A 13,592-nucleotide genomic window follows, 5' to 3' on the forward strand; every position below is an offset into this window, starting at 1 on the left:
GTTTGGGTCTGTGTTCACCTGTACCAAGTAGTGAGGATATTATTATCAAGCTTTCCTCAGCAAAGGGGGTGTAGAGCTTGGGGGGATTTTGGGGAAAAGACATCTCCAAGTGGTCTCTTTCCCTGTTCTTTGTTTAAATCGCTTGGTGGTGGCAGTGTATCAGGTTTTTAACTTAAGCTGGTAAGAATAAGCTTAGCGGGTCTTTCATGCAGGTCCCCACATCTGTACCCTAAAGTTCAGAGTGGGGAAGGAACCTTGACATATCCTAACTAGTACCCTCTCCTGGCTACTGGTAGGGAACAGTTTTTTGGTGACTGGTGTCATGATTCCCTGTTATTGCTTCTTATAGTGGCCCCTACTGGTTGCTGCTCAGCTAGCTATTCCTCTCACCTTCTACAGGCATCCACACTGATGTGGGACCCTAGTGCTTCACAGTACAGCTGGGCCAAATTTTTTGGAAGAAAAGTTTATTTGCCAAAAATGCAGTTTGCCTCAACCAAAACTATTTGTGAATTTGACACATTAGTGGAACAGTTTCAGACAAAAATAACTGCGGGAGGCTATATTCAAAAAGGGATTTAAGTTGTTCTGTGAATGGTGCCTGAGGAGAAAAATGTGGAAAAATGCCAGGTTGAATCCCTACTCACTAACAGGGACTTGAACTTGGGTCTCTCTTTCCTAGGTGAGTGCCCTAGGCCAGTGGTTTTCAAACTTTCTGGGCTGTGTATCCCTTTCCAAATAATGTAGTCTACCGCATATCCCCATCTGAGATAGATATATTATGATCCTATGATTAGATGCCAAATCTGTCTAAATAAAATGCGTTGTCTGCCATTACATGATTTTTCTCACGTACCCCCAACGAGAGCTTATGCACCCCTATAGATATATGCACTCCAGTTTGAAAACCACTGCCATAGGCTATAGTCATTATCTCTCTGGCCCAATGACTACTCAAGTATTTGATACAAAGTAGAATGGCTTCAACAGGAGAGACAGAGAGAGAGAGACCCAGCCCAGAATACCTACAAATCTGGGATTAGTGCACTCACCTGAGGGGGTGGGGGTGGGGAGACCTTCGCTCAAGTTCCTATTCCAGAGTTTCCTGTATCTCAGGTGAATGCCCTAGCCATTGGGAAGGGCAGAAAAAGGGTGAATGCACATGCCATCATGTCCTCCTCCTGTCCTGTCAATCTAGCTCTTCATTTCCTGTGCTTTCACACACACAGCCCACAATAAAATGTTTCATTCCATTTAAACAATTTTTGTCAACACTTCCGATTTGCCAAAAATTTTGAATTTCAGTTTTGCTCAAACCAATTTTTTCTTCATTTTTGGAACTGTCAGTGAACCACAAAATCAGTTACTTGCCTAGCTCTATTCCACAGGACTGACCACTGGTAAAAAACTCTGGAGAATACCAGCGGTTAGTGGACCACAGTTTGGTTACTGCTGCCCTAGCTAAGACTGCAGACTTGGAAACTGAATAAAAGATCTCCCCACTGTATTTTCCACTGAATGCATCCGATGAAGTGAGCTGTAGCTCATGAAAGCTTATGCTCAAATAAATTTGTTAGTCTCTAAGGTGCCACAAGTACTCCTTTTCTTTTTGCGAATACAGACTAACACGGCTGCTACTCTGAAACCTGCTGAGTATTGGGTCCCATGGCTCCCATTCTGGCTTTCACAAAGTGAGTTGAAAGCAGTCTTCAGCTGAGGAGTCCCTCAATACAAGGGAATTCACTAGTGGAAGGATGACCAGCATTCTGTCTCCCCTTCACAGCCCTTGCATAGGAGGATATACTGGGGCATGAGCATAGCCTCCTCTGCACTCTGTCATTCCCTAGCTGCTGAAACAGCCCATTGGGCAGGGATTGTTGCCATGTGCAATTTAGAATAGCTCCTCATGGCTGCTTATAACTGATCCCATAGGGTCGCTGTAAAATGATGTACAGCCTCCTTCTGTACACTACCCAGATGAGGATTTCAGTCCTTGATCATTTAGTCTTGACTAAATATTTTAAGTTTCCAGAATAGCTGCCTTTCTTGACTAATATAGAATGTTGCTTCATAATTATTGATCCCACAGTGCATGGGAAATGAGGTATTGTTTAAATTTCACACTTGACAGTTTAGTAATACTTGTCATACTTTTCTTTTCAGGACACATTGAAGAATGCCATGAAAGTACTGCAGTAAATTATTTCTGGTACAGGAGAACTTTAAACATAAGCTCTGATATCACTGACAGTGGCAACTTACAATGGTGGTTAGTTTTGTGCTTGGCCATTTGCTGGTCAATTGTGTACATTTGTACCATTCGAGGAATTGAATCCACAGGAAAGGTGAGGAAATAGAGAGCAGACCACTTAGAAAAGTTGACTTGCTGCTCTGTCTCTTGTCCTTAAAATACCGAATTTCAACTTCAGGGGAAATACAAAAACAATTATGTTCTTTCAAACCCTAATTCTTGGAGTAGATATCCCCAAATGTATTTTAGGGAGGGATTTTATGACAAAACAAAATGGTCATTCTGCTTCCTGAAAAAAACATGTTATATTTAGAATATGCTGCTTCAAAAAACATTGTACTAGAATGAGATGTTGTAGTAACTAAAATAACCTCTATTGATCGTGTTGTCTCTGTCTCACTTTTCTTATTTCCCTATTAGGCTATTTATGTAACAGCCATATTTCCTTATCTGGTCCTAACTATATTCCTTATTCGTGGACTCACCCTACCAGGAGCCACTGAAGGTTTAGTTTACCTCTTCACTCCTAATGTAAGTATCAGTGTTGGCAGTATAAAAAAAAAACAACACACGCTTTTCTAGTTGTACTGTCCATCTAGCTTTCAAATATCACTTTTCTAAAACTTCCTATCCAGTATGTCATCTAAGGTTTTTTTCAGTCAAAGTATTTGTAGTTGTCTGAATATATCTTAGATCTTGATAAGAGTGAAAGGAGTACTAAGTCATTTTTTTACTAAGCATTTTCCCATACTTAGTGATACAATATATGCTTAGGCGGAAGCATATTATGAAGGCATCATTAGTGACACCATAGTTTAAGTGGAATTGAGTTTTGCACTTTAAGGACTGATTCAGCTTCTTGTGTATCCTTCTGAAAATTACAGCACTTACTGAGTAAAAAAATTATTCTGAGATTTTAAAAATAATTCACTTTAGGCATTAAACACTTGATTTTTTTTAAAAAAAAGATTAATGGTAATTCTGCTCCCATCCTCCGCAATTAATTATTCTTCATAATTGAAAGCTTCTTCAGGAGAGCCTGAAAGAATCAGGATTCACTGTGAAGAACTGTCCTATTTCAAAATGACTGCCATCCCCCAGTTGTCCTCAATAGGGCTGAAGGCACAGATCCCCTCATTTGTAGCCATTTTGAGAACGCTACTTAGCTTGTAATTGCTTTTTGAGGAGGGGAGGAGGAAGGGAGAAGCAAACAGCAAATCAGCACAGGGCAGAGAAAGTCAAAATTCTCTATAGTTTTTGCCTAGAACATCCACAGGTCCCTGCTTTAGCTACTTTTGCTTCTGCTGGCTGGAGTTTCCTGCTGGCTCCTCTCTACCCTTCTTCCCAAACACCACAAGATGGGGGGAGGGGAAGAGGAGTGGCACCACCTGGACCCTAGTATCCCCAGAGTGTGTGTGGGTCTCCCCATCACTGTTCTAGGACCAGGGAAGGAATGGCCCAGCTGGGCACCATTTTACCACCATCCCTTACTGCCGCAGTTCCTGCTTTGGATGTTTCTGTTCTCACATCTCCCAGGTGAGTGCCTTATTCACATATTGGGTATTCCGAACACACACACCAACCAGGCCCTAAAATCCCCAGCTGGCTCACCCCTGGCTGTATTTTGTGGGAAGTAGACATGCTCTGAGCATGCCTACCAGATCGGGCCGCAGAGGCAAGACAGGCAGGAGAAACCCCAATGTGATTTTCAAACTAGGCTAAGGCATCTAGCAGCTCATCTAGCTGTGAGGAAGTGTTAGGATTTAGGCAACTTTGTGTGTTCCCAGTGGGGGGAAATTGGGATTAGGTGCTCATAGGGTTAGGCAGCAGCAGAATAGTGGTTTTGTGAATGTCAGGCATCGAAGGCCATTATTTAGGCACCACTAAGTCCCTTTGTGGCCCACAGTGTTTCTGGCTCCTCATAGCATAGTGGGCCACCATCTTCCCTCTGGGCAGTTATGGCTTCAATCCCCATTGAGAAAAATGGAAAGCGAGTAGCAGTTTGTGAAAGATGAACTGTCATTTATGAAAAATAAATGGCAAAAATTGACCATTAATCCTAAATATCTTTGCAAAAGCAACCCATTGCATCAGATCTACTCCACAGGTAGGCCAGGAGTGGGTATCTAAGCTGTAAGTGTGTATATGCAGGGTCACATAAGGAGGTCCAAGAAGAAGGGGGAATTTGTAGGTAGTGTGCATGGGGTAATGTAGGGCGGTGCGAGAGGGAGGGGGACTTTGGAGGACAGAAGGGAGGGTGAAACTGATATACACTTTAGCTATTTTCTTCTGCTCTAGCTAAGAAGGCAGTTGAAAAAAATCAAGTTTTAACTGATCCTATGCTTGGAGCCGCTCCATAGTAATGTAAAGCAGCTAGAGTGTATCAGTAAATCTGGCCATAAAAGTTAAAATTAAGAAAGTGATTTAAGGTTGATACATCATATCTTCAAATCATTAAGCCACCACATGGTGACATTAAGTTTCTTCAGTATACCTGTATGAAATTTTATTTTACAAAGGAGGACACTCCTAGGTAAAAACTGTTAAGATGTTAAGGTGGAGCGTACAGTTTAGCAATTTAGGATAAACTACATTACAGGGATGTTGCAACTATCCTAGAACCTAGCATTATAAACATCAATGGGCTTTGGATTAGGCCCTTAAATATTACACAAAGTATTTTAAATTCATGTCAGTGGAGGAGTATGATAACAATGGCACTTCAGTCTCTCTCTTACAGCTAAATAAGAATTCTTCTTTATAAAATTGGATAACAGAAGTCTTAAAAATCTGTTCAGATCCGTAGTTTGGTGGACAAAAACCTATTTAATTGACTTTCACTGTCTTAATAGCTAAAATAACTACTATAAAATCCTGTACTGCAAGATGGATCTAATTTTTAACATTTTCTAAAAGGCTTCAAATTCTATTTACATAAAAATATAATTAGAGTTTTGTAACAAGATGCACTCACCTCTCACAAGCACATCCTGTCTCAGTGAGTGTGCCTGCACATTCTCTCTCAGTTTGTGGTGTGTCTTTGGTGACTCAGCCCTCCAGCCAAGTCTGTCTTCCGGGGTACAAGTGCAACAGGGGTTCTCTCAGTGCCCTCTGTAACATCTCTCTCAAGTTGTCCCTGCTTCAGAATAGGGCCGTGCCCCAGGCCTCTTTCCCTGGAGGCAGTGTCTTCACCCTCTCAGGGCCTTTCTGGCTTCAGCTCTTCAGCTAGGCCACTACAGTTCAGTTCCCCTTCTGGGGTGCCTCAGAGCTCAAGCCACTTTCCCAGTGGCTGGGGTGGGGTAGGGAACCCAAGCCCACCCTCTACTCTGGGTCCAAATAAATAGCAGACATGCCATGTCCCTTTATCTAAGCTGCACTGCTGCTCTAATTCTCTGGGCCACTTCCCCAAGGCTCCAGCACATTCTTCATCCTTACCTCAGGGCCCTGTCCTGATGAAGTCCCAGCAGCAAGAGCTCCTTCTTGCTCTCTTTCAGCAGCACAGCCCTGGGTCCTGTAGTTCCCTCAGCCAGCCAGGCATACCATCTACTCTCCTCCAAGCAAGGGACTGGACTCATACTGGCCCTTCAGCTCTTCTTATATGAGCCTGCTGGGTTACGATTGGCAGCTTCCCGCACAGCCACTCTAGGCAGCTTGGAGGACCGCTCTACTGTCCTTTTCTGGGGCAGGATGTGGCAGGTGCCTCAGGATCGAGTCCACCCCCGTCACAAGCATGTTAAACCTTACATACGTACTCTTACTTTGTACATACTCCAAAAGGAAATAACATATAGCTTAGGTTATAAAGTGAAAATAATGGAAACAACTTTTGAAGTTTCACCTTGTTAGTGTTTAGGGGAACTAAATTGTATTAAATACCAGACTGCCTTCTAGATGGTTTCAAATAATATTTTTAAGATGCTATATTTTATAAATATTTAGTTTATAAATTGAACAATCAGATTTTAAAATGAATGAATTAAACATTTCAATTATGGTGTCAAAGCAAAGTTGAAAGTGATGAATACTAATTCTATAAATATATGTTCTTGATTCTTTTGAAGTATAATTCATATAAATTAAAAGTTTATTCTTGCAGCTGCTCCCTCTGTAGTACTCCCATTGACTTAATTGAGACCATTATCGCACTACATCTAGCGCTATGCTGATGGGAGAGCGCTCTCTCATCAGCATAATTACTCCACCTCCACAAAGAGGTGGAAGCTATGTCGGCAGGAGAGTGTCTCCCCACCAGCATAGCATGGTGTGGACAGTGCTTAAGTCGATGTAACTTATGTCTTTTTCACACCTGAGTGACATAAGTTATTTTGACTTAAGCAGCAGTGTAGACCAGTCCTCAGAGTTCTGCATACACCACATCTGTAGGCCTATGATGGATCCATTACCTTTTTACTGTGGGACTTGACAATGCCTTAATCATGTCTCTACTACGGTACTTCAGTTTCCCTTCGTTTGGGGTAGTTGTGTGATTTTGATGCAGTTTAGCTTTCCACCCAAACCATAAATTCTTTCCTTTCCAGGGTAACAAAAAGTACAGAAGAAACAAAATACATTCCTTTCCCTCCCTGGCCATAATCTTCTTCCAGGAACATATGTTCTCCCTCTGCCTGCTACCTTCATTCAGAGGAACGAAGGGTGCAGTATTGCTAACCCCGAAGTTCAAAAATAATGAATGTGGCTAAAAAATCATTAATCATGACGGATTTTTTAAAATTATGTTGTGTGTTTAGGTCTCTTGACTTTTCAACTCTCTCTGCTCACACACTGGATGAGTGAGACAACTAGTGTTGCCAGCACTCCCAAATGTATTAAAGTGATTTTGACCCCCGCCCCGCCACTCTCATCCACACATCTGCCCATCAATGAATTTTGCACCCCACTCAACTTCACCTCTGCTCCTTCTGCAGTTGCTGGGGCTCTTCATCCCCCTCTTCTAGGCTAGCAGGGGTTGCAGCAGGGTCCCCTTTTCCCTTCCAGACTGGAGGGGCAACTCCAAGGGCCCTTCACCCCCCTCAGCCTTTGCCAAGCCGGTATTGCAGGAAGGGAAAGGGAAGCAGAGCTACGCTGAGCTCATGGGCTCTTTCTATTCCCTCCTCCCCTCTGTGAGAGTGGTGTCTACTCCTGTGGGGAGGAGGGAGAGCCCTTCCTGCACCAGCTCTGATTGGCTGCTATGTCCCAGGGGGTGGGGAGTAGTGGGAAAAGCAGCCAGTCAAAGGGGGATTTCCCACAGTCAGAGTAGGGTGAATTGGGTGGGACAATCCCAAAATACAGAGTTCAAGTCCTGGTCCTGGACTGAGACAGCATTTGTCCTGGATTCCCTGTGGTGCTGCTCCATGCCTGCCCGAGGCTCAGGGCTGGCATCAGTCTCTTTACAGTGGTAGGGGAGGGGATGTGAGCTGAGCTTTAGCCTCCTCCCCTCACCCCAGGAAGCCCCATTCCTGCTTCTCCTCTTCACCCCAAGACCCACCCCCTGGCCAGGTCAGAAGTGAGAGCTGGGACATGGTAAGAGGGATAGCTCAGTGGTTAGAGCTTTGACCTGCTAAACCCAGGGTTGTGAGTTCAATCCTTGAGGGGGCCATTTGGGATCTGGGGCAAAAATTGGGGATTGATCCTGCTTTGAGCAGTGGTTTGGACTAGATGACCTCCTGAGGTCCCTTCCAACCCTGATATTCTATGATTCTAAGAGCTGCCCAGAGAGCCCTGGCTGCTGTGGGGTGCCCTGAACCCTCCGCCTGCCCTTGCCGGGTGGGGACACAGGCTGGTGACTGCTCTCGGGCACCCCAGCCCCTCACCCAGGGCAGGTGGCGGGTCCAGGACTCCCCACAGAGGCCCCGGCTCCTTGGATGGCTCTTATTGTGGCCTGGCTCCAGCTTGGTCAGGGGGCAGGGCCTCTGCCTGCATGTGTCCTGCTTTTGCCTTTTGAAAAGGTGGTCACCCTAAGTCAGAGCTGAAATTTGCAAGAGAGCTGGAGCTTCTCCTATCACCCAAGCCAAACTCAGATGACTCACAACAAACACAAGAGTTGTCAACACTGGAAGTAGGGCTTTGTCCCTCCCTTTCAGGAAGACCTGGTCTGGGACCCCTCAATAAAAGCAGATATACACAGCAGGCCTCTGGCTCACACCAATTCTCTCCTCCGAGGCCCTAACCTTCTACTTCCACCACAAGTTTAAATCTTTACCACTTGTGATCAGGATCACCCCTCTTGATATAGGGATAATAGTCATTTGTCCCTCCTCTTTGCATCCTTCCTTTTCAGGTCTCAAACATCTTGTCCTCCTCTTGAGTTCCTGATCCTTTAGGCCTGCTCCCTGGCCCTTCACCAGTACTCTTGAATAGAACAGTTGCTTGTCCACTATGACTCCTAAATCCTGTTCAGAATCTCTGATTTCCAGGATATAGTCCTTCATTTTGTAGGTATGGCCTGAATTCTTTGATCTTAGGCGCATGGGCTTTCCTTTGGCTGACTTAAAATGCATTTTGTTTCAATTGGCCCATCCTACCAAAAGACCCAGATCACTTTCTATACTTGCAACATCATCATTTACCACCCTGCCAATCTTTGTGTTATCTGCAAATTTTAATCAGCAGTGATGTTACATTTACTTTCAGATAACTGTTGAAAATATTGACTAGTGTCAGGCATAGATCTGAGCCCTTTTAAAATATTGACACAGCATTTGTTTTCTTGCCTTCTGGAACTTCCTTACTATTTCAAGATCTACTAAAAAATCATCAGTGAGCCAAAGAGTTCTTTGGCCAACTGTTTTAAAACTCCAGGGTGCAAGTTATGTGCCCTTTCTGATTTTAAAATGTTTAACTTCACTAGATGCTCTTTAACATCCTCCACAGTTATTGCTGAAATAGAAAAGTATATGATATAACTAGATCACTCAGCTTTTTTTCCCAAATACAGAACAAATATGTATGTACATGTTTGTACATTTATTATATTTGACAATTTTAGCATCTTCATCAGTGTTCGGATTCCTTTCCCACCATACATTTTTAAAAATTTCTTCTTGTTGTAATATGGGGACTTTGTCTGTTAGCAACCCCTTGCAGTGGGATGAGGAGCTACAACATCCCAACTCCATCCCCCTTATGCCGCCACATTTGATTCCCTGTTTGTCAAGTCCTTATTATGACCCAGTGATGTGGCCAGGTTCTTAATAGTCTCTGCCCTCCAGGATAATGGAGAGTCAGAAGCCCCATGGCTTTAGTGGGGCTAGACAGCCCTAGGTCTCCTCGGTTTAGAGACTTCTACCTTTTCCAGCCAAGGACTCTTGAGAAGAAGAACCCAGACCCACGCACTCCACTCAGTGTTCCAACTCAGGGACCTCGTTTAGGGCAGCCAGAACTAATAATTTTCTATCCCTTCCTGCTCTATAAGCTATTTATTACCTCTCCTTCTCTATAGGCTCCCCCAGCCTCTTGCCCTGGGCCCTGCTTCTCCCCCTTCAGAGCATTGGCTTCTCTGGTAGCTTCTCCCCAGTCTACTGGACGGATCATATCACTGCAATTCTTCTGCATCTCTGGCAGTTTCTCTTCTCCTCAGAAATTCCCCCTCTAACTGAGGTCCTTTTATCATGCCTGGGTGCTTCCCTGCCTAATTAACTACATCCCAGTTACTTGGTGAGTTAACTACTCTCAAGTGAACATGAGCTGCCCCATTCCCCACCGTGGAGCCTGTCGGAGGGCCACCTACCCACTAACATTGTTTTTAACCCTACCGGTCATGAATTCTTTCATTGATACCTTTAGCGTCCCTTTATGAAGTGTTTGCATTTCTTAACTTCTAATTCATTCTTCATTATTAACATCCCCTTTTTTTATTATCTTTTTACTTTTTATTGCTGCTTGCTTTTCTCTGCAATTAGTACGCCTTTTTAACTGATAAAGCCTTGTTATGTGATTGTGGCTTTTTGGTGCCGCTAGTACATTTTAATATTTTTAAACACATTGATTCAAGAGACATGGAAAAATAAACACACTTTTCTCCAAAAAACAGAAGACAGTGAAGGTTAAATACAATTTTCATACGCCACAATTGGTGGCATTAGCAAGACAATACTGAAGTAGCTTGATTTCATAGATACTCAGTTATTACTGTGGTGAGCACCATAGAAATACATATACATAAGTAGGGAGAAAAAAGTATTAATCAAAGTTTAATATGTCCATGTAAAGTGTCACTCAGAAAAACTTATATCATAAAATAGAAGATTTTTACTACAATAAAAACGAAGACATTTCAGAATCCCTACATAATGGGCCTTCAAATTATGCTGATTTATTGGAATATTTTGGCATTCACTTCAATTTTTCAGCACACTTAAGTAGGACCACAATTCATGAAATATGAGAACAAAGAAAAAGACAACTGAAAGTTTGAAAGCAAGTCTAATACTCACATTCATTGCAATTGTTTCAGCTGAACATTCTCAAAAATCCCCGTGTATGGCTTGATGCAGCCACCCAGATATTTTTCTCTCTCTCCTTGGCTTTTGGAGGACTCATAGCATTCTCAAGCTACAACTCACCAAAGTAAGTATGGCTATGACTTTCACAGATTAGATTTCAAAGTAGCAGCCATGTTAATCTGTATCCACAAAAAGAAAGCTGTAGCTCACGAAAGCTTATGCTCAAATAAATTTGTTAGTCGCTAAGGTGCCACAAGTACTCCTTTTCTTTTTGCAGATACAAACTAACCATTTGTTGCATATTATTATATTCTTCAAATTGTCAAAACCAGCATTTATTTGTGATACTTGTAAAGTATCTTATCAAACTTTGACCTTCCAATGGGTAAACTATGTTCACACTAAAATGTGTATTTTAAATAGATTAGAAGATGGTAAGAAAAGATTACTAATTTTAAACCTGAAGAGAAAAAAAGATGACAATTTCCAAAATATCACTATTTGCAAGAATATTATTTCTTATTGAAACTGAGCATAATTTTATTTCAGGACTTACATTTTGTGATTTTTCTATGGGTAAAATTTATATCTATATCTATACACACACACACGAGGGCTGTCGACTAATCGCAGTTAACTCATACGATTAACTCAAAAAAATTAATTGTGCTTAAAAAATATATGGTGATTAATCACAGTTTTAATCACATTAATAAATTTCAGTTGGTATTCTATTGTTTAATAAACATTTTTGGATGTTTTTCTACATTTTAAAATATATTGATTTCAATTACAACAGAATACAAAGTGTACACTGCTCACTTTATATTATTTTTTATTACAAATATTTGCACTGTAAAAATGATAAATAAAAGAAACAGCATTTTTCAATTCACCTCATGCACGTACTGTAGTGCAATCTCTTTACTGTGAAAGTGCAACTTACAAATGTAGATTTTTTTTGTTCCATAACTGCACTCAAACAAAACAATGCAAAACTTTAGAGCCTACAAGTCCACTCACTCCTACTTCTCGTTCAGCCAATCGCTAAGACAAACAAGTTTGTTTACATTTACAGGAGATAATGCCGCCCTCTTCTTGTTTACAGTGTCACCAGAAAGTGAGAACAGGTGTTCGCATGAGACTTTTGTAGCTGGCATTGCAAAGTATTTACGTGCCAGATATGCTAAACATTCATATGCCCCTTCATGCTTCAGCCACCATTCCAGAGGACATGCTTCCATGATGATGCTCATTAAAAGAATAATGCGTTAATTAAATTTGTGACCGAACTCCTTGGGGGAGAATTGTATGTCTCATTGACATTGTATGTCAATTTTACCTGCATTCTGCCATATATTTCATATTATAGTAATTTCAGATGATGACTCAGCAGATGTTCATTTTAAGAACACTTTTGCTGCAGATTTGACAAAACGCAAAGAAGGTACCAATGTGAGATTTGTATATAGCTACAGCACTTGACCCAAGGTTTAAGAATCTGAAGTGTCTTCCAAGAGCTGATAAGGACGAGGCATGGAGTATGCTTTCAGAAGTCTTAAAAGAGCGACACTCCAATGCGGAAACTACAGAACCTGAACCACCAAAAAAGAAAATCAACCTTCTGCCGATGGCATCTGACTCAAATGATGAAAATGAACATGCATTGGTCCGCACTGCTTTGGATTATTATTGAGCAAAACCCGTCATCAGCATGGATGCATGTCCACTGGAATGATGGTTGAAGCATGAAGGGACATATGAATCTTTAGCGCATCTGGCATGTAAATACCTTGCAATGCTGGCTACAACAATGCCATGAGAACACCTGTTCTCACTTTCAGATGACTTTGTGAACAAGAAGCAGGCAGCATTATCTCCTGCAAATGTAAACAAAGTTGTTTGCCTGAGAGATTGGCTGAACAAGAGATAGGACTGAATGGACTTGTAGGCACTAAAGTTTTACATTTTATTTTTGAATGCAGGGTTTTTTGTTTTTTTTACATAATTCTACATTTGTAAGGTCAACTTTCAGGATAAAGAGATAGCACTTTTTTTTACAGTGCAAATATTTGTAATAAAAAATATAAAGTGAGCACTGTACACTTTGTATTCTGTGTTGCAATTGAAATCAATATACTGGAAAATGTAGAAAACATCAAAAATATTTAAATAAATGGTATTTTATTATTAACAGTGTGATTAATTGAGCCATTAATTTTTTAATCGTTTGACAGCCCTTATATATATATATGTTTATCCATATTATATGGATAAACAGTCCACAGTCTAGGTCCATGAATTAAATTGTAGACTAATTACTAAAAACTAATTATTTTGCTAAAATATATATGTTGAATAAACCCTATCATGTTGTGTAAATTAATTTGTATGTGTTTTCTTTCTAGAAATGACTGTGAGAAGGATGCTGTGACAATAGCAATTGTAAATAGTATGACATCACTGTATGCCTCCATCCCAATTTTTTCTATTTTGGGATTTAAGGCAACCACTGGTTACTGGGACTGCCTGGACAGGTGGGACATCTTGGATTTTCAGATGCTATGGTGCAGCCTAAATAGATAACATGCTACTGCAGAAACATATATTCAGAGAACACATTTGTATTGAAGGGGAACAAGTTATAAATAGGAAACCTAATATAAACATTTTATGGCAATGCACATTAAAAGGTCATTATCAATAATTATCAGAGGAGGCATTAATAACACATAAAACAAATACTAAATTACTTATTCATTATTATTATTATTAACTTATTTGTATTACAATTGTGCCTGAAGGCCCCAGTCAGGGATCAGTGTTAAGTTGTGCTAGGTGCTATACAACTATATAGTAAAATGACATTTCCTACCCCAAAGAACTCTCAGTCTTACAAA

The 13,592-nt window shown here is 41.2% G+C and overlaps 1 protein-coding gene across 4 annotated transcripts in view; it reads left to right on the forward strand.

Annotated features, from left to right (window-relative positions):
• The window catches only part of LOC102929953 (sodium-dependent neutral amino acid transporter B(0)AT3), a 112,303-nt gene that overhangs the window by 75,571 nt on the left and 23,140 nt on the right, over nt 1–13,592 (forward strand). For all 4 annotated transcript variants that reach the window (XM_043540294.1, XM_037893374.2, XM_007052654.3 and 1 more), the window contains 4 exons: nt 2,164–2,345; nt 2,672–2,782; nt 10,704–10,816; nt 13,101–13,229. In XM_043540294.1, coding sequence (XP_043396229.1) covers nt 2,164–2,345; nt 2,672–2,782; nt 10,704–10,816; nt 13,101–13,229 — 535 coding nt within the window. The remainder of the gene's footprint in view (nt 1–2,163; nt 2,346–2,671; nt 2,783–10,703; nt 10,817–13,100; nt 13,230–13,592) is intronic.

Source organism: Chelonia mydas, chromosome 2, assembly GCF_015237465.2.
Source record: "Chelonia mydas isolate rCheMyd1 chromosome 2, rCheMyd1.pri.v2, whole genome shotgun sequence".
Taxonomy (NCBI): Eukaryota; Metazoa; Chordata; order Testudines; family Cheloniidae; genus Chelonia; species Chelonia mydas.